General features: G+C 54.0%; 2 protein-coding genes across 2 annotated transcripts; one reads left to right on the top strand and one right to left on the bottom strand.

The window, feature by feature from the left end:
* Positions 1-4,539: 4,539 nt before the first annotated feature.
* On the bottom strand, positions 4,540-8,081 carry MYD88 (MYD88 innate immune signal transduction adaptor). The gene is made up of 5 exons (XM_043595744.1): positions 7,665-8,081; positions 6,704-6,838; positions 6,180-6,360; positions 5,908-5,999; positions 4,540-5,633 (listed from the first exon to the last, which is right to left on the bottom strand). The coding sequence occupies exons 1-5, from the start codon at positions 7,990-7,992 to the stop codon at positions 5,479-5,481; spliced, it is 891 nt and encodes a 296-aa protein (XP_043451679.1). The 5' UTR covers positions 7,993-8,081; the 3' UTR covers positions 4,540-5,478.
* Positions 8,082-9,589: 1,508 nt separating this feature from the next.
* ACAA1 (acetyl-CoA acyltransferase 1) lies at positions 9,590-19,591 on the top strand. The gene is made up of 12 exons (XM_043595743.1): positions 9,590-9,873; positions 10,061-10,154; positions 11,120-11,177; positions 13,268-13,347; positions 13,650-13,692; positions 15,763-15,861; positions 16,703-16,783; positions 17,931-18,121; positions 18,266-18,445; positions 18,721-18,776; positions 18,889-19,034; positions 19,304-19,591. Exons 1-12 carry the CDS (start codon positions 9,697-9,699, stop codon positions 19,377-19,379), a joined length of 1,281 nt encoding a protein of 426 aa, XP_043451678.1. The 5' UTR covers positions 9,590-9,696; the 3' UTR covers positions 19,380-19,591.
* Positions 19,592-19,722: the final 131 nt, after the last annotated feature.

The following is a 19,722-nucleotide window of genomic DNA, read 5'->3' on the forward strand; positions in this document are numbered from 1 at the left end:
CGGGGCTTGAATTCATGAACCACAAGATCATGACCTGAGCCAAAGTTGGACACTTGACCAACTGAGCCACCCAGGTGCCCCTACTTAACTATTTAAAAACAAATCCCAAACATCATTTATTTCATGCCAATATACTTCCGATTTGGACTCTAACAAATTTGGACATTTTCTTATGTAACCGTAATGCTGTTATCACATCTTAAAAAAATAGTGATCATTTTTTGACATCATCTAATATCTAGATTTCCCCAATTGTCCCAAGACAAGGTCTTTGTTTTTAGTGGTAAAACACACATGACATAAGATGTACCACCTTAACCATTTTTATTTATTTTTTAAATGTTTATTTTGAGAGAGAGAGAGTGAGCAGGGGAGGGGCAGAGAGCAAGGGAGAGAATCCCAAGCGGGATCCTCACTGTCAGCACAGAGCCCGACGCGGGGCTAGATCTCAGGAACCGTGACATCATGACCTGAGCTGAAATCAAGAGTCATAAGCTTAAACGAACTGAGCCATCCACTTAACCACTTTTATACAGTTCAATACTGTTAAGTACATTCGCATTGTCAAACAGTCGAGCTCCAGAACATTTGTCCTTGTGCAACACTGAAACCTTGTACTCATTAAGCAACTCTCCGTTCTCTCCTCCCCTCAGGCCCTGGAAACCACCATTCTATTTTCTATCTCTATAAATTTGGCCATTTACATACCTTGTATAAATGGATTATACACTATTTGTCTTTTTGCCACTGGCTTATTTCACTTAGCATAATTGCAGCATGTTAGAATTTCATTCCTTTTGACGGACGAGTAGTATCTCCATTTTATATGTATTCTACATCCTGCTTATCCATTCATCTGTCAAGGGATATTTGAGTTGCTTACCTGTTTTGGCTATTGGGAATAACACTGCTATGACTATGGGGTCTTTGCAAGACCCTGCTTTCAATTATTTTGGCTATATACTCAGAAGTGGAGTTGCTGGATCACAGGGCATATTGGTGTTTAAGTTCTTGAGAAATTGCCGTACCATTTTCCACAGCAACTGCGCCATGTTACATTCCCACCAACAGAGCACAGGGTTCCAAGTCTGCCACGTCTTCGCTAACACTTGCTATTTTCTGGAATTGTCTTATTGATGGTGGCATCATAATGGGTGTGATATGGTATCTTGGTTTTGAGTTGTATTTCCCTAATGATTAGTGATGTTGAACATTTCTTCATGTATTTTATTAGTCATTTGTATATTTCCTTTGGAAAAATGTCTGTTCAAGTCCCTTGCCCATTTTTTAAATTGTGTTATATTTCTTTTTTGTTGAGTTGTAGAAGTTCTGGATATCATTATTTTTTTATATTAAATATAATTTATTGTCAAATTGGTTTCCATACAACACCCAGTGCTCATCCCGACAGGTGCCCTCCTCAATGCCCATCACCCATCCTCCCCTCCCTCCCACCCCCCATCAACCCTCAGTTTGTTCTCAGTATTTAAGAGTCTCTTATGGTTTGCCTTCCTCCCTCTCTGTAACTTTTTTCCCTCCCCTTCCCCTCCCCCATGGTCTTGTGTTAAGTTTCTCAGGATCCACATATGAGTGAAAACATATGGTATCTGTCTTTCTCTGCCTGACTTATTTCATATTTCACTTAGCATAATACCCTCCAGTTCTATCCACGTTGCTGCAATTGGCAGATTTCATTCTTTCTCATTGTCAAGGAGTATTCCATTGTATATATAAACCACATCTTCTTAATCCATTCGTCAGTTGATGAACATTTAGGCTCTTTCCATCATTTGGCTATTGTTGAAAGTGCTGCCATAAACATTGGGGTACAAGTGCCCCCATGCCTCAGCACTCCTGTATCCCTTGGGTAAATTCCTAGCAGTGCTATTGCTGGGTCATAGGGTAGATCTATTTTTAATTTTTGGAGGAACCTCCACACTGTTTTCCAGAGTGGCTGCACCAGTTTGCGTTCCCACCAACAGTGCAAGAGGGTTCCCATTTCTCCGACCCTCTCTAGCATCTATAGTTTCCTGACTTGTTCCTTTTAGCCACTCTGACTGGTGTGAGGTGGTATCTGAGTGTGGTTTTGATTTGTATTTCCCTGATGAGGAGTGACGTTGAGCATCTTTTCATGTGTCTGTTGGCCATCTGGATGTCTTCTTTAAAAAAGTGTCTACTCATGTCTTCTGACCATTTCTCCCCTGGATTATTTGTTTTTCAGGTGTGGAGTTTGGTGAGTTCTTTATAGATTTTGGATACTAGCCCTTTATCTGATATGCCATTTGCAAATATCTTTTCCCGTTCCATGGGTTGCCCTTCAGTTTTGATTGTTTCCTTTGCAGTGCAGAAGCTTTATCTTGATGAGGTCCCAATAGTTCACTTTTACTTTCAATTCCCTTGCCTTTGGAGATGTGTGGAGTAAGAAATTGCTGCGGCTGAGGTCAAAGAGGTTTTTTCCTGCTGGATATTAACCTCTATCAGTTTATGACCCAAGAATGTCTTGTTACACATGACCTGTTTGAACCAGGATCCAGAATAGTCACATAGTATTATATATATTTTATTGTCTAATCTGGCAGAAACCCCTCTCCCTGTTGTTTTTCCCCTGTCATTGCTTGTGGCAGAATTCAGGTTCATAGTCATGTAAACTTAGAGTTTTGTATTTTAACTTTGCTGCTGCCCTCCAGAATTTTCTGTTTTTGCCTTTCATAACATTTCAGCCGTGAATTTTCCCTGTTGAAAAATGAGCGGTGGGATGCCTGGGTGGCTCAGTCAGTTAAGTGTCTGTCTTTGGTTCAGATCATGATCTCATGGTTTGTGAGTTCAAGCCCCGTGTCGGGCTCTTTGCTGTTCAGCACAGAGCCCACTTCAGATCCTCTGTCTCCCTCTCTCTCTCTGTCTCTTCCTTGCTCTCTCTCTCTCAAAAATAAACATATTTATAAATAAATGTTATAAATATTTATTTTTGAGAGACAGAGCATGAGTCTGGATGGGGCAGAGAGAGAGAGAGAGAGAGAGGAAGACACAGAATCCGAAGCAGACTCCAGGCTCTGAGCCTGACACAGGGCTCCAACTCATGAATCTCGAGATCATGACCTAAGCCGAAGTTGGACCCTTAACTGACTGAGCCACCCAGGAGCCCCTACAAAAATTTTTTTTAAAGAAAAATGAGGAGTTCTCTATCAAAGTTTCCTAGAGGACTAAGCCCAAAATGAGAAGAGGAAGCCTTCCTGGTGTCTGGGAACCCACCGGTGGGGAACTGGGCATTGGTGGAGAGAATGTGTGAGAGGTGTGAGGATCAGGTGGGAGTGAAGTGAGCACATTCAGGTCACCAGCCTGCCTGAGAGAATGCAGACTTTTCCCATGACGTGACTGGTGTTACCCCGAGATCCCTGCAACCTCATGACCAGGAGCCGATCCAAAGGCTATTCCCCAGCCATAGGTAGCACGGGGCAGATCCTAGGGGCTCTTCCAGGACCACCCTGTGGGTCTGCCCCCTGGGGGACCCTGGAGAGGAATGTCCCGTCTCAGGGCTGCCTTGAGTACATGGGGCCTTTCTAGGAGTTCCTGAAGGCACAGGGGCAAGGCCAGGGAGCCTCCAGTATCCGGGAGGCTCAGGAACCGGGACACGGCAACAGGGAGACCATTGAGAGAAAAGCTATGGTCACTGATAATGTCGGGGCACTCTAAAAGATCACTAGAGTTATCTCTCGGATTAGAATTATCAGTGATTTTTAAAAATAATATATTTTCCAGAGGCGCCTGGTTGGCTCAATCGGTTAAGTGTCCGACTTTGGCTCAGGTCGTGATCTCATGGTTTGTGGGTTCGAGCCTGCGTCGGACTCTGTGCTGACAGCTCAAGCCTGGAGCCTGCTTCGGATTCTGTGTCTCGCTCTCTCTCTGGCCCTCCCCTGCTTGTGCTCTTTGTCTCTAAAATAAATAAACATTAAAAAAAAATTTTTTTAAATATATTTTCCAAACTTTCTTGAGTGAACAGTAGAAAAGTGACATTCTATTTAAAAATAGATCAGAAACAGGGCATCTGGCCAGCTCAGTTGGTAGAGCATGCAACTCTCGATCACGGTCAGAGTTGTAAGTTCAAGCCCCGCATTGGGTAGAGAGGTTACTTAAAAATAAAATCTTTAAAAAGATAATAAAAGTAAAAATAGATCAAAACCTTCAGGATTAACACAAATATGCTTAAGGACCATTATTGATAACTGAGTTCTCCAGAGATCTGTGGGCTGGAGTGGAAGTTCTCCAGACCCTCTTGGAGCCTAGAAGAGCCAGGCCAGGACCTAAAAGTGTGGCACAATCCAGGGAGAACCACACTTGGTGAAGGCGAGCAGTGTCCCTGGTGTCTGGAACTGAGGCCACAGCCCCGGTGAGGCCCGGGACGTGTGAGCAGGGGCCCAGCCTTCGAGAAGCCCCTGCCAAACAAACCCACTGGAACCTACCCAGTGGGCCCATTTCTCTTGCCCAGGAGAGCTTTATCCCCGATAAACTGCTTCCAATCTCCCAGACACAAGTGAAACCTGCTATTTTTCCAAAAGTAGAGAACTCTTTATTATAAACCCAGGATACAGAAGGGAAATGACAAACACAGGCATATCTCAGCTCTCTCTGAAGTTCTCACAATGCAGACAAAACAGGTACGAAAGATACTTTTTTGAAATTGTTTAAAAAATATTCCCCAACGTCCCCAAGTGGGGATAAGTGCATGGTCAGCTAGGTGCTTCATCAAGATCATGCAGGGAGGGGCCTCCAGTCCCCTCACCAAGACCCTGAGGAAAGGTACCTTGCCCCAGCCTGGCTGGGTGCCGAGCAGAAAAGACACATTTTCTATCCGATTTAGGGTCCTGGGCTTTGCCCTGGGACAGAGACCTGAGACCAAGACATTTTCTCCCCTGAGGAGAGCTCGAAGGTAACTAGCATACAGATGCTGTAGAGAGGGAAGAACACCTATGTCTGCAGCTTACTTGCTATGCGAGTTCAAGCAGCTCGCTCTCTCTCTCTCTCTCTCTCTCTCTCGTTCTGTGCTGCCCTGCAGGCACAGATGCTGGCATATTGGGTTCTTTCCAGAGTCTGGTTTCAATGAAGGGGGTAAAAAGAGAAAAGGAACACACGTGGGCCGCACCTTTGTCCAGGGCTGGGCTCCCTCGACAGTGATTCAAACACAGCTACTACCAGTTCTCCCTACCCTACTTAGTTCTCAGGTGGAGAGACCGAGGCCTAAGACGTGTGGACAGGTCACAGCTGGCTCTGCTGGAGCTCTTCTCAGTCCCAGCTGGCCCTGGATTCCGCTGTCCTGGCTCGATAACCCAGCACGTGGACACGTTACTGGTCCCGTGCAGGACGTACAGCGTGTCTGTGGAGCTGGCATCTCCCGGAACTGAGAAGCAAGTGGGGCACAGGTCACCCCTACGGCAGGAGGAAGCAGGGGCAGAAGCACACACGCCCAGGGGCCCGGGGCAATCTTCAGGGCAGGGACAGGGCCTTGGCAAGGCGGGTCCAGAACCAGGACTTGGTGCAAGGGTTGGTGTAGTCGCAGACAGTGATGAACCGCAAGATGCTGGGGAACTCTTTCTTCATTGCCTTGTACTTGATGGGGATCAGTCGCTTCTGATGGGCACCTGCAAGCCAAGAGGTTCAGAGCTGACATCAGGCCCTCCCTCCACAGCTAGTGGGATCCGTCCCCAGCCCAGGCGTTAACAACAGGCCTCCCTGCAATCAAGCACCCGTGGCACCCATTCACCCACACAGAGGGCACTCGTGCACACACGCTCAAGTGTGCGGAAACCTACAGGAGCTCCTTGGTGCTGCATCCGTGGCCCTTGATGAGGGACTGATGGCATCCCGAGGCCCCGTCTACCCCCTCCTCTGTGGCAAAGGCAGTGCTGAGCTTACCGGGAGAGAGGCTGAGTGCAAACTTGGTCTGGAAGTCACATTCCTTGCTTTGCAGGTAATCATCAGAGACCACCACCACCATCCGGCGGCACCTAGGGGACAGCAGGCAGGCTGCAGGCACTGTGCCAACCTGGTTCATCAGGGGATGGCCTCAGGAGGAGTCCACTATGGTCAGACTAGACAGGGTCCAACTGGGAGAATCTCAGCATCTGGATCCCTTGGGCAGGCCTTTGTGTACCCACCCACTTGACCCCACTGGCCTCTTAGCCAACCTCTTCTCAATGAGCTCACTGGCGATGGACCAGACACAGGTGCCAGGGAGGACATCGCGATCAGACACACACAACTTCAGCCGATAGTCTGTCTGTTCCAGCTGCCGGATCATCTCCTGAACAAACTGGATATCGCTGGGGCAGTAGCAGATGAAGGCATCAAAACGCTCCGGCATTTGCCCTGGGTGCAGAGCACAAGGGTGACGTTAAACCTCTGCAAAAGAGGAGCCCGCCAGGAACCCCCAGCCTAGGTGACTCGGTCCTGAGCCCTACACCAATCCCAAAATGACACTAAGAGAAAGTGCTCTTCCCAGGGGAGGAAAGGTGAGTGCCTCTCCCCTCCACCTCCCACCCTGGGCCAAGCCCTGGGTTGACCATAAGACAGACACATCACTTCATGAGAGTCTCACACCAACTCAGAGGTAAGATCATTATTCCCGTTTCCTAGGTGAGGATGATCTTAACACAATGTCCTATGGTCCACCTGTCACGCCTGGCCCGGCGGAGCAGTACTGGATCCTTACCCAAGGGGTCATCAAGCGTGGTGATGCCTGCCAGCTCTGACGTCCGTGGGTCACTGCTGTCTACAGCAGCCACCTGTAAGGGCTTCTCAGACTCCTCCTGCTGCTGTTTCAGAATATACTTCTGGCAATCCTCCTCTGTGGGGAAGAGACAGGGTGTGGCAGGCTCCCTGGGTTTGTCCCATGCCTCTATCCACAGTCAGGACCCATCCCTGGCCTTACTTCCTTAGCCATGTTGTGCTCCAGGGCTTTCCCAGCCCACTGGTGCCATGCACAGTTCAACAGCTCTGAAAAATTGAGCTCCCACCTGGCTCTGACCATCCCAAAGGGATGGTGTTCTGGTCATCTGGGAAGTCATCATGGCCAGGCTTGTGTCCTTCTGTCCCTTTGTCCTGGCCCTCCTTCCTAGGACTCCTGAACCCAAGGTCTGCTTCTTCTAGGATCCACGGCTGATGTGAGCAAGGGACGGGATATGCAAGAACGGCTCAGGAGACGCAGTGGTGGTATATAAACGAGGCCCCAGCCAGGCAAGATGCAGCCGTCTATATTATGTGGCAGCTAGTGGCAGGAAGGGATGCATTTCCCTGGGACCTGAGGTTTCCGTGACTGTCAGCTTTCAGTCCCTCACCTGTTCTGTTGCTGTACTTGAAGTAGTCCTGACTCCCCCACAGAGGACCCCGATTCTGAGTCCTGGCCCTACAGGAAAACATTTGCCTAAGATGTTTCCCTCTGTTGTCTGCCTCTCCCACCCTTCACGTCCTTTCTCCAGTTCCTGTCATCCCAGTGTTGAAAGAGGGAACTGGTCCCACACGGTGGTACCCCCTCTGCAGGCTGCCTCCAGCCCCCCTCCCATGCCCCCCAGGCAGAAAAAGGGGGCCTCTCCAGGGGAGAATGGATGCTGAGGCTGGTGAAGATCAGCTCCCTCGTCCCCCCAGGTATGAGGCCGGGAAGCGCGTGTCCTCACCGATGCTGGGCCCCAGTTCCACCAGCACGTCATCGCGGCCCAGCTTGGTGAGCAGCTCCAGCAGACGGCCCACCGAGGCTCCCGGGCGTCCCTGCCAGTCGTCCAGGAGCTTGCCCATGGGGTCGGCATGCGCCTCCAGCTGCCGGATCTCCAAGTACTCGAAGCCCATCTCCTCAGCCAGCGCCGTCCAGTCGGCCGCCACCTGCGTCCGCACGTTCAGGAACAGCGACAGGCGGCGCCGCACTCGCACGTTGAGGGCAGCTAGAGGCAGGGAGGACGCCGAGGGGATGGGGGACGCGGACCCCGCGCGGGAGCCTCCGGCGGCCATGGCGGGCTACCCCGGAGCCTCAGCGCTGTCGAGTCGCGCAGCCGGTCCGCTCTTCCTCCTTCCTTTACCGCCACCCCCGCCCCCGGCCCCGCCCCGCGGGTTTCTGTTTCCGAGAAGCGCCGCCCTGCCCTTCAATCTGGAGCCCTAGCACTTGTGTGGAGGTGGGGGTGCCCCATCTCTGCTCGCGGGGTCTCGGGCGACAGGGGACATGGGAACCGGGGGACCTGCCTTTTGAGGTGTGGAGGCCCACAGACCTGTCCTCCAGGGTCTAGGGCGGTGGCGGGAGGGCGGGGCGCCCGGGGGCGGGAGGGGGGACACGACCTTCCTTTGGGGGTTGTAGGAAATAGGGGCCTTGCCCTTTGGGATCTGATAGAATCACATCCTTTCCTTTGGGGATCTGCGGGGTTCGTATGTTACTGCCCTCGAGGATGGCGGGGAGGGGGCAGAGGAGGAGCCCTTCCCCCCAACCCTGTCCCTGGATCTCCCGGGAATGCACAATCCAGGCCTTGGGATTGTGGGAGAACCTCCAGCTGTACACCCAGAGGTGAGGTGGGAAAGGGTATGCTACCTTCTGGAGCCTGAGGCATGCCACGGTCCTGCCTTTGAAAGGTGGGAAACCGTCCGGGGTTGAGGATAACACCCTGGCCTTTGGTGTCTGGGACAAACGCAGGGCTGTTCTCTGGAGTCTAGAGAAACACATTTACCAACGGAGTCAAGGGGGCACCAGCCTTGCTCTCTAGGGTTATGGGGGGAGGGAAGTTGGAAAACACAGTCCTGACCTAAGGAACTTTGGTCTTTAATTCAATAGGTATTTATTGATCACCTGCTAAGTGTCAAGCATGTTGCAGGCATCCCGGATACAGGGTGCCTCCCTGCCTTGGTGCAGACCTCAGCCTAGTGCAGGAGGTGGGCATTAATTAAATAAACCCAAATTACTGCAAAATTGGTAAGATAGGTACTCTCTCTAGATTAAGAGCTTGTCACATCTCGGCCACTTTACACAATCTGTTCTCCTGCCGCACCAGACTCCCCAGTTCCCTCAGTGTTCTCGAAAGACTTCCCAGGAGAGCCCAAGCACATCGGGGTAGGGCTCTGGGGCGTCTCGGAATTAAGTCCCCCAGCTTCGGTACTGGGACTCAGGAGACAGTCGAGAAGACCAGGAAGGGGAAAGAATTGAGTCCCCGCCTCCTCCTTCCCAAACCGGAAGCCGTAGGCGGGGCCTTTTGGTGGTCCAGTCCTCGGTTTGGTGGCAGGCAGTGGGCAGAGTTTTAGGGGAAGCGAGCCCCGGCAGTGGCGGAGTTTGTTTCAAGGTACCGAACGGGCTCTGGGAGTCTCTCCTCGGGTTTGGCAGTAGGCGGTGCTGCGAGTAGAAAGGTTTCCGGCCCGCAATTCTGGGCGGGGTTCGGAAGTGTCCACCTCCCGGTTGGCCGCCTTAGGCCACCACAGGCGGTGCTTTGAGTAGAAAGACTCTCGGCGTAAACCGAGAGCTCCGCTTTAGCGGCTCTGGTTGGAAGCGGGGGCGGGACCTCAGGCACACAGCCCTCTGGTTGGCTGAGACAAGCGATAGGCGGGGCCTTGGGGGGCGGGGCTGTGGGCCGTGTTAAGGGGCCGGGGTAGAGTGCGGCTCTGCGCTTGCGCCGCGGGCGGGCTGTTAGCTCCTGCGCTGTACCCGCAGGTTGGAGGTCTACCCCACAGAGTTGCGCGATGCGTAGGTTGCAGGTAGTGCTCGGGCACCTGATGGGCAGGCCCGGTTCGGGTTGGGAGCCGGCGCCGCAGGCCGCGCCGTGCTGGAGCGGCGCTCAGCCGGTGTCGGCCGACGACGTGGTGGTAGTGCACGGGCGGCGCACCGCCATTGGCCGAGGGGGCCGCGGCGGCTTCAAGGTGAGGCCCCTGCGCCGGGCGCCGGGTGGGAGACCGCGGGCAAGAGCGGTCTGGGGTCTGGCGCGGAGGTGGCTCTGCGCCCGAGCTGTGACCGCTGTGTCTCTCGGGTGGGATGGGGGGAGCGGGGGTCCCGGGAACCCCGGGCATCGCCGGCGGGAGACCACGGTGGCCGCGCTTCCCGCTGCAGGACACCACCCCCGACGAGCTTCTCTCTGCCGTCATGACCGCGGTTCTCCGAGACGTCAAGCTGAGCCCTGCCCAGCTGGGGGACATCTGCGTGGGTGAGCACACTGCCCAGGCCCTGGGCTCGGTCCTCCTCGCGCTCCCATCTGGCCAAAGCCCTTCTCAAACACCTCCTCACCCTCCAGGTGCTTTCACTGAGAGAAATGACCAGGGGCTCCTTGCATTCGAATTTAATTGTTCCTTTAGGGCTACCGCCTCCAGGCACGTTCCGCCCCACCCCTACCCCAAGCAAGTTCTGCCTGTGGAGTTTGTTGGAAAGCAGCGATCTCAATGACATTCTAACACCCAAGCACTTGTCACAGGGATTTGCGGACACCGGACACCATAGGAGACCAAAGGCTAGGGTTCACTACCCATCCTGTCTGTGCCACCACAGAACACAGGGACCATCAAATACCACGTAGTTCAGCCCCTCACAGATGGAGAAACTAAGTCCTGGGAAGTTTTCAGCAGAGATTGCACCCGAATCCAGGGTCTCTTGACTTTCCGACCCTTTCCCTCCACCCCTACTCCTCTAGCCTGGAAACAACAGAACACGGCCAGGCTCCCATCAAGTAGGTGCCACCCCTAAGTGGGGAATCACTGTTCCACCTCTGAAATGCCTGCAGGGCTTGGCTGAGGACACTCAGGGAGGTGGGCATTTTCAGAAATTCATTTTCCTAACTGACAAGACCAGTTCGTTTGCCCGCAAGTTTTGCCTTGCAATCTTCGCCTTGCAATCTTCTTTCCATGCCTTTCTTTAAAGGCAGGCAACCAGCCCGCCGTGCATTGATTTGGAAAAGCAGGGTGCGTGGGCAAGGGACCTTGCGACTCTCGGAGATGGGGTTTAATTGTATGGTCAGAGCAAGCTGCTATATGACTGGCTCCTTGAAATTCTAGGGCCTCAAGGGAACTGCTGAGGGCTTGTGTTGCTGAAGAAAGATCTGGAATGTCCCCTTTCTAGTAGTCACAACTGTACCTTCCTGTCTAGAACACTATCTGAATAAAGGCTTGTTGTCCACAGGAAATGTGCTTCAGCCGGGGGCCGGAGCAATCATGGCCCGAATTGCCCAGTTTCTGAGGTAAACTTTTTTAGTTCTAGCTGTGGGTTATTTTGACTCTTGAGTCGGCTCGGGCCCCAGGGGACTCAGCCTATGAGTGGAAGAGGGTCAGATTGGACACCAGGCCTGGATGCAATCTGAGTCCTTGGCACCCTGTTCTTGTGGACACTACCTTTCCCCTACTTTGGCACTTTTTTTTTTTTTTTAAGTGATGTCTACACTCAACGTGGGGCTCAAACTTACTACCCCAAGACCAAGAGTTGCATGCTCTACCTACTGAGCCAGCTAGGTGCCCCTCCCTTACTTTGAGTGAAGGGTACATTACTGGCTCTGAGCCAGGACAAACAGGGCCTTGGGGAATAGAGAAAAAGTTATCTGTGCCGTGATGATCTAGACAAAGTCAGCTTGTTGCTCTGCCTTTTTTAAGTGTGGGTTCTGTCCTGTTTTGCCAGGTAGCTAACCAGGAAGGTTACCCTTCAGCACACTGAAAAGTGACTTTGAGCTTTTTAAAGCTAGTTGAGCAGGCTGGGACCTCCCAGGGCACACAGCACATCAGAGACTTGGGGACATGGCAGAACCCTGGGGCAAGGGGTCTTCCAGGAGGGGCCCTGGTTAAACTTGCCCTTCACCACTCGCTGTCCTAAGACGGGAGAGGAGTGCTTAAATTATTTTAATGTGTGGATTTAAGAACCACTTAATTTGGGGGCACCTGGTGGCTGAGTTAGTTAAGTGTCCAACTCTTGATTTCAGCTCAGGTCATGATCTCAGTTCATGTCCCGAATTGGGCTCCGTGCTGAGAGTCTGGAGCCTACTTGGGATGCTTTCTCTCACCCTATCTCTCTCTGCCCCTCCCCCGCTCGCCCCTCCCCCCATCTCAAAATAAATATTAAAAAAAAAAAAGAACCACTTAACTTTGCACACCCAGCTACCTGGAGAAGAAATAACCCTCCCTTACATGGTGCCTTGTATGGAGTAGGTATTTAGTGAACACTCGGTGGCTGGGGGGAAGAGGTGGTGACTAGGTAGTAAGGAGTCAGGAGACCTGGGAAGGCCTAAACAGGCTGCATGGGCTTGGAGGCTACCTCTCTGAGTCAGCAGAGCCTGGCCTGGCTCAGGGGTTACCAACACTGGCTGCATACCAGCATCACCGAGCACTTTCACCCATGAGGTTCAGGGTTCATGGGTCTAAAGAGGGCCTGAGGATTTCCACAGGGCTTTGTACCCTTGGCGAGGGCAGGATACTTCAGGAGGGGCAGCCCCACCAGCTTCTAGGACTGGGACCAGTGTAGGAGCCTAGGGGAACACACCCCAATAGGGCTTATTACAACACTTGGTACCCGTCAAGCATTCTTTGTCCAGCTGGGAACAGGCCTTCCAGAGAGAATCGGAACATAAAGGGTTAGCCATATGACTACTAGTGAGGCTGATGGTTTCTGACTTCATACTTGAGACTTTTTTTTTTTTTTTGCTTTGGTTCTTTGTCCCAGCAATAGATCCCCTTCTCTGTTGTCTTGGAGGAAACAGATGTATAATTTTCCTTTTTTAATTTTCAAAGGGAAAGAAAGAAGGCTCCCAGTGGCCCAGCCAGCTTTCCTTGACCTTGGGCTGTTTTTCTTTTTTTTTTCTTTCTTTTTTTTTTTTTTTGAACGTTTATTTATTTTTGGGACAGAGAGAGACAGAGCATGAACGGGGGAGGGGCAGAGAGAGAGAGGGAGACACAGAATCGGAAACAGGCTCCAGGCTCTGAGCCATCAGCCCAGAGCCTGATGCGGGGCTCGAACTCACGGACCGCGAGATCGTGACCTGGCTGAAGTCGGATGCTTAACCGACTGCGCCACCCAGGCGCCCCGACCTTGGGCTGTTTTTGACCTTGGTTGAGGAGAATCACGGGGAAAGGGCATGTACTATGGAGCCCTGGAGAGCAAGTGCCTGCAGAGATGGGGTCTGCTCAGTATGGATCTGGCCTGCAGTGGGGATAGGGCTGCTGGTTTGTTCCCCTGGTTTTTGCACCCCTTGATGGGGCAGTGCTATTGACCAGGAGCATAGACCTGCTTTCCATGAGAGCCTGGCAGAGGAGAGGGTGCTGATTGTGGTCTCACTTTCTGTTTCAGTGACATCCCAGAGACTGTGCCTTTGTCCACTGTCAATAGACAGTGTTCGTCTGGGCTCCAGGCAGTGGCCAACATAGCTGGTAAGTTGTGACAGGGTGGGTGCCCACTGCTATAGCCTGGCCTTGGTCCTGGCTCCACGGGTTTGGGTCAGCAAGGTCACTGTCTACTGGGCAAGCAATAAGGATTTCTGAGAGGGCTCTCTGTGACCACACAGTGAAGGATAACCCTTTGCCACTGTACCCAGCCTTTTCTGGATGCTTGAGTCTTCCAAATCTGAGGCTGGGGCTGAGTCCCACTTAGAGACCAGGTGGGGAAGAGGCTCCTCTGTTCCCAGAACAGATGGACTCTGATAAAGGATGTTTATGAAATGCTTTTGTTGCAGGTGGCATCAGAAATGGGTCTTATGACATTGGCATGGCTTGTGGGTAAGAATTTCTTTCTGCCAGAGCTTACTGACCAATTTCTAACAGTAAAACTAATTTGCATCTCTTGAGTTCTCAGAGGCTAGGATTACAGGATTCCCCCTACCCCTTTAAGGCAGCTGGCTGAGAGGAGGTTCCCACAAATTCAGCTTAGAAGTAGCCCCAAGCTCTGGGTGCTCGGGAATCATGCATACCTCTTAGCACTAGTGGGGAAAGGGCATTAATTGGCTTTTAAGAGCTTGCTTTCTTGGAAATCTGTCAGGCTGGAAAATGCAAGTATTTTGAAAAAACCTAGAACTTGGGTTTCCTTCTCTGGCCCCTTTCTCATTTATGATGCTGTTGAGAGAAGCATTGCAGTTTTGGTTTCCTAAAGCCAGGGACAATTGCCTGTTGTATAACTAGTCTGTTCATTTCTTTAGGCTGTCAGGCCCCTGGTCTCCCTCTTTGGTACCAAGGTGGAAACTTGCAGCTGCCTCCTGGGCTCTGAGGGCACGGTCAGGCCTGTGGCGGTTCGGTCACGGTCAGCTGTGGCTGTCTTCTTCAGCCGTGGCACATGGAGCCGCTGGAGGTGCAATAGGCAGTGCCTCCTGGAGGGGAAGGGCCCTCGGGCCCAGAGCGGGACTAGTGTCTTGTGTTGGGAGGGCAGGCTCTGGGACGCGAGCAGCCCCAGGGTTTTGACACACTCTCTGCCTTTCGTTTCTTCTTTGTAGCATTTTTTTATTTTTATTTTTTTAAATGTTTATTTATTTTTGAGAGAGAGAGAGAGAGAGAGAGGGACAGAGCATGAGCGGGGGAGGGGCAGAGAGAGAGGGAGACACAGAATCGGAAGCAGGCTCCAGGCTCTGAGCTGTCGGCACAGACCCCGACGCGGGGCTTGAACTCACAAGACTGTGAGATCATGACCTGAGCCAAAGTCGGATGCTCAACTGACTGAGCCACCCAGGCACCCCCTTTGTAGCGTTTCTTGATTGGAGCACTGTCAGGCCTCCTTGAGGCTGTACTGCGTGGTGCTGGGTTGCTCTGTCCTATCCACTTGTAAATAAAGCCAGAGGCCACACTGTGGGGCCTTTGGCCAGGCAAGGGCCACCGCCACTCTGCCCTTTGATTACTCTCATGTTCCTCTATCTTACTGCAGGACAGAAAGGTGTGGGTAACTTGGCAGGAGCCCTCATGAGTTTTTTAGAGGGTGTCTGAGTCCCCAGGTGGGTTAAAGACTGTGTTTCCAGACTATTGAGAGTCTGGGTCAAGACTGTCCCCCATAGGCTGATCATGAACAGTAGCTCCTGGCATCCTGGTTGGGAGTGGGCTCTGGGGCCAGACACCTACATTTCTAAATCTGGATCTCTGCTGAGTGACTACGGACAGGTTACTCACCTCTCTGGGCCTCATCTCTAAAATGGGGATAACTACTGCAGTCCTGTTGAAGTTGATAAAATCAAGTAGAGTAATAACAGCAGCTAACACTCTGGGACGTATGTCATGGGACTGATGCTGTCAAAGTGCTCTAATATCTGAAAAGATTTTAAAGTAGCACAGGGCACATGGAAAGCATCCAGTTATGTGCCATCCCTTGAGGCCCTGTGTTCCTGCATCTCATTGATGGGCTTTTTGACCTCTCTGAGATTTGGCCTTCCTGTGAGCAATTACCACCTCCTGGTCTATGCAGGTCAGATGCTCTTTGGTCTCTGGCTTTTTAAATATTTGTCTCTTCTGCCCTCTGAACCTTTGGTGCCTGAGGGCAGGGCCTGGACTTCTGGCCCTGGGCTCTCCCCCTACTGTGGCTAGCACTAGGCCGTTCTCCTAGGAACTGCTGATTCGGCTGGCTACAGGAGAGTTGTGTTAGGGAAGCATAGCGCTGCCTGGCAGCGTGGACTGTGCAGACTGTCCTGGGGTGGGAATGACTCAGCAGCCCTGCACCCCCAGCTCAGCCTTGCTGGCCAGTGCCCTGCCCAGGGTTCCCACACAGCCCGCTGGATTTCCCAGGGCTCCCTGGCTATTTCCCATCACTCGCCAGATGCACAGCTAACCCTGGGCGAGTCCTGAGAGTGACCACCTCCTCCGCTCCCTCCTCAGGGTAGAGTCCATGTCCCTGGCTGACAGAGGGAACCCCGGAAATATCACTTCACGCTTGGTGGAGAAGGAGAAGGCCAGAGATTGCCTGATTCCCATGGGGTGAGTGGGTCCCCGCGGCTCCCTTCCTGACCTGGAGCGGGGGCACAGGGGCTTGGATCATCTTGTGGCCTCCTGCCTCTGGGCCTGTTCTGCTCCTCTGGGACATGGGGATGGGACTTGCCCCCGACTTCCCTTTCCTGGGGCCTCCAGGTCCTCCGTGCTTCTGGGTCTCCAGTCACGGCCCAGCCTGTCCTTCCCACCCTGAGGGGCCAGTCGCACGAGGGACGATGGCAGCTGTATGACAAAGCCTTGGAGGCTTAGACACTCGTAGTGGGAAGCTTTGAGTTGGAGCACGCTGTGAGGGAGCCTGGGCCCTGTCAGATGGAGTGTTACAAGCGCCTTGCATTGGCGTGGCACCTTAGCTCTACCGCTAATGCCACTGAGCCTCTGGGCCGTCCCCTGGGTCCGTAAGCAGGGAGTCCTGGCTCCCCTGGATTTGAGGCTCGGGGAGGGCAGTACCCTGGCTTCCTCCACGTCCGGTGACCCTATTTCACGGGGAGGCCTGGAAAGCCAGAAGCCCAGGTTGGAAGGCCTAGCTGTGGCCCTGGGCTCCCAGGATGAGGGCGGGCTCTGACCATTGTGAGCAGAAAGCCTGGGCGTGGCCTTCCCCGAGGACCCCGGGAGCCTTCATCTTCCCAGATTGGAGCAGCTTTCCTCGAGGCATAGCAGATGTGCCCCCACACTCCACCCTGAGTGTTGTTCGGTGTCCGTGGCAGGACGGGCCCTCCTGCTCTCCGCTGCCTACCGCTGCAGGGGCCCAGGCCTGCAGCCACAGCCCTGCAGCCCAGCCTGGGCCCCCAGCTGCTGGGCACGACCGCATGGTGTGTTGGTTCCATTCTAGGATAACTTCAGAGAATGTAGCCGAGCGGTTTGGCATTTCACGGGAGAAGCAGGATACCTTTGCCCTGGCTTCCCAGCAAAAGTGAGTGCTTTTTGGGATGGGGCGTTTACGGGGCTGCAGAGCGAAGTTTTGAGGCCGGATTAAGTGGCCTCAGGTGGAGCTGTCCTTAGGCTACAGCTGGGCAGTGAGTGGTTTCCAAGCCCAGCGCCTGTCAGGAAAGAGAGGCGGGCAGGGACCGGGGCCACTGTGCGTTGGTAGCACTTCCACGTCCTATTACTGTCTGCTCAGCCTGAGTCTCGTTTCCCTGGCTGGGCTTCAGTTGCCCCATCTAATCATCAGGAGTGTAACAAGGGCCGGGACTCTTCTCTGTCTGTGGCTTGGCGATTAGACACGGCAGCCCTGGGCTACCCTGGATAGCCTGGATTGTGGGGCCTGCACTGCTGGAGCCCCTGGCATGCCGGCTTCTGGACTACTGGAGCTCGGGTAGCATCAGAAGAACCCCAGGGGCTCGGGCCTCAGGGCAGGGGCAGGCTGAGGTTGGCAAGCCCCAGATGCCCAGAGAGAATGGCAAGAGAAGGGAGTGGGCTTCTCTGAGGCAGTGGTTCCTAGCCACTTGGGGTCAGGTAACCATTTGAAAACTTGGTGGGAAGTGTGGAACGTTCCCCAGGGGAGACCCCCAGGCACTGACATTTTGCATATGATTGCAAGGATGACCCTAAAACACCTCGTAATTTTGTACTGTTCAAATCCTAAGATTCGCTAAGTAGCTAGTAGTATGTGTCATTTTCAGCAGGTGGAAACTGGGGAGCAGATGAAATTGAGCTCCCAGGACGGGCAGACAAGGTGGCAGGGCCTGGCACAGATACTCCTGGGGCTCTGTCCCTAGTTTGGTAGAGGCAAACGGCAGGCTCAGTCCCACTTGGGTGCCGGGCTCAAAGGGGAGCCACCACATCTAAACCTCCCCTTCCCCATCAAGACTGGGATTGGCCGGGATCTGAAGGTATGAGGCTGGCAGCGAAGAAGGCCTCCCGCTCCCAGGCTGGGGTGGAGGGGCCCAAGGCAACCCCTTAGAGCTCCCCGCAACCCGAGGCCAGCACGGCCTCGCATTTAGCAGCCTGAGCTTGTGTGCCTGCCCCGATGGGCAGGGGCGGTGGAGGCAATGGGAGGGACCCTTGGAGGGAAGGGAACCCCAAGGGAGCCTGAGCCTGGCTGTCCATGGTGCTGGCAGGGCCGCCAGAGCCCAGAGCAAGGGCTGTTTCCAAGCTGAGATCGTGCCTGTGACCACCACGGTCCATGATGACAAGGGGACCGAGAGGAGCATCACCGTGGCCCAGGATGAGGGTATCCGCCCCAACACCACCATGGAGGGCCTGGCCAAACTGAAGCCTGCCTTCAAGAAGGGCGGCTCTACCACGGCTGGTGAGATCGGGCTGGGGGCGGGGACAGGAGGGGCAGCGGCCTTGCAGGGTGTTCTCTGGGTGCCTGGAGCCTCCAGGCGAGGTGTGCAGGTGGAACTCTTCCTCCCTGCCCTGAGGCGTCCTAACGCCTGTGATTTGCCTTTAGGAAACTCTAGTCAGGTGAGTGATGGGGCAGCTGCCCTCCTGCTGGCCCGGAGATCCAAGGCAGAAGAGTTGGGCCTTCCCATCCTTGGGGTCCTGAGGTCCTATGCAGTGGTTGGGGTCCCACCTGACATCATGGGCATTGGACCTGCCTGTGCCATTCCTGTAGCTTTGCAAAAAGCAGGTAAGGTGCTTCCTTCACACTCTGGATCTGGATCTGACCCCTGCCTCTCTTGCTGTTGTTGGGGGTGGGTAGGTCACGTGATTGGTGCAGAGGGAAGGTGGGGCAGGCCAGCATCCCTACCCAAGCCCCTTCCCGACCTCACAGCCGGGACCCACCTGCCCGTGTGGGGCAGACACACCAAGCTGCCTTTAGGTCTTGTATGGGATGGGGGCCTGGGGAGACGAGTCCTCCCAGGGGGACACTGGGTCAGTTCAGGTCTTTCCCCTTGCCCGCAGGGCTGACGGTGAATGACGTGGACATCTTTGAGATCAATGAGGCCTTTGCAAGCCAGGTGAGCTTTTCTTTCCCACGGCTGTCCCGGCCCTGGCTAGTGGAGCTGGGGCGAGTGGGCGCACGGTGGGGGGAGGGGAGGGAACTACAGCTGATGCTCTGCCTCCCTCCAGGCTGTCTACTGTGTGGAGAAGCTAGGACTCCCCCCCGAGAAGGTGAACCCTCTGGGGGGTGCGGTGGCCTTGGGTCACCCACTGGGCTGCACTGGAGCTCGACAGGTCATCACGCTCCTCAACGAACTAAAGCGTCGCGGGAAGAGGTGAGGCTGACCCCCATGGGGGTGTCACGTGGATGCGCAGGGTGGGGTAGCTGAGGGGGAAGCGTACAGGCCCCCACACGCTGAGGCTAGAGGGCCGTGACCCCGGTCTGCCCTGAGGGCCAGGGGGAAGGGCGCCGGGGCCTGCAGCGAGGGTCTGCCACCCTGTGTGCGGGCCTAGGTGGGCAGTCTGGGAACCCGGGAGGGCTTGGTGATGAGGCCTCTGCCCTGGTGCCTTCACCCAGCAAACACAATCCATCTTGCGTCCACAGGGCATACGGGGTGGTGTCCATGTGCATCGGGACCGGGATGGGAGCCGCTGCTGTCTTTGAATACCCTGGAAACTGAGTGAGGCCCCAGGCCAGAGGCACCGTTTAGTTCTGCTCTGGGGGTGGCCGCAGCACTGGGCAGAGCAAGACACGGGGACTAACGTGAGCGCTGGTGACGCAGCGTAGGTGTGGCCGAGGTAGAGGGCTGCTCTCTGCCAGGTTACCCAGGCCACTGTGTAAGTCCTGGGGGGTGAGCTATGCATCAGACAGTAAATATGTGTTCTCATCTTAGTGGTTGTGGTTTTTCCCGAGGGCCGGTTCTGGCCGTTGGTGGTGTTGCCTCTTGCCTAGCTGAGTACTCATTCTTCCTGCCTTTTGCGTTAGTGCTGAGGGCACGCGAGGCCTGCCCTGCAAGGGAGTCC

Source organism: Prionailurus bengalensis, chromosome C2, assembly GCF_016509475.1.
Source record: "Prionailurus bengalensis isolate Pbe53 chromosome C2, Fcat_Pben_1.1_paternal_pri, whole genome shotgun sequence".
Taxonomy (NCBI): Eukaryota; Metazoa; Chordata; class Mammalia; order Carnivora; family Felidae; genus Prionailurus; species Prionailurus bengalensis.

Coding starts and splice junctions, on each gene's coding strand:
- ACAA1 (XM_043595743.1), top strand. CDS start 9,697: ATGCGTAGGTTGCAGGTAGTGCTCGGGCACCTGATGGGCAGGCCCGGT. Junction 11,178..13,267: donor CGAATTGCCCAGTTTCTGAG/GTAAACTTTTTT, acceptor TTTCTGTTTCAG/TGACATCCCAGAGACTGTGC. Junction 18,122..18,265: donor GGGCGGCTCTACCACGGCTG/GTGAGATCGGGC, acceptor ATTTGCCTTTAG/GAAACTCTAGTCAGGTGAGT.
- MYD88 (XM_043595744.1), bottom strand. CDS start 7,992: ATGGCCGCCGGAGGCTCCCGCGCGGGGTCCGCGTCCCCCATCCCCTCG. Junction 6,839..7,664: donor GGAACTGGGGCCCAGCATCG/GTGAGGACACGC, acceptor TCTTCCCCACAG/AGGAGGATTGCCAGAAGTAT. Junction 6,000..6,179: donor AGTGAGCTCATTGAGAAGAG/GTTGGCTAAGAG, acceptor GCTGTCCCCTAG/GTGCCGCCGGATGGTGGTGG.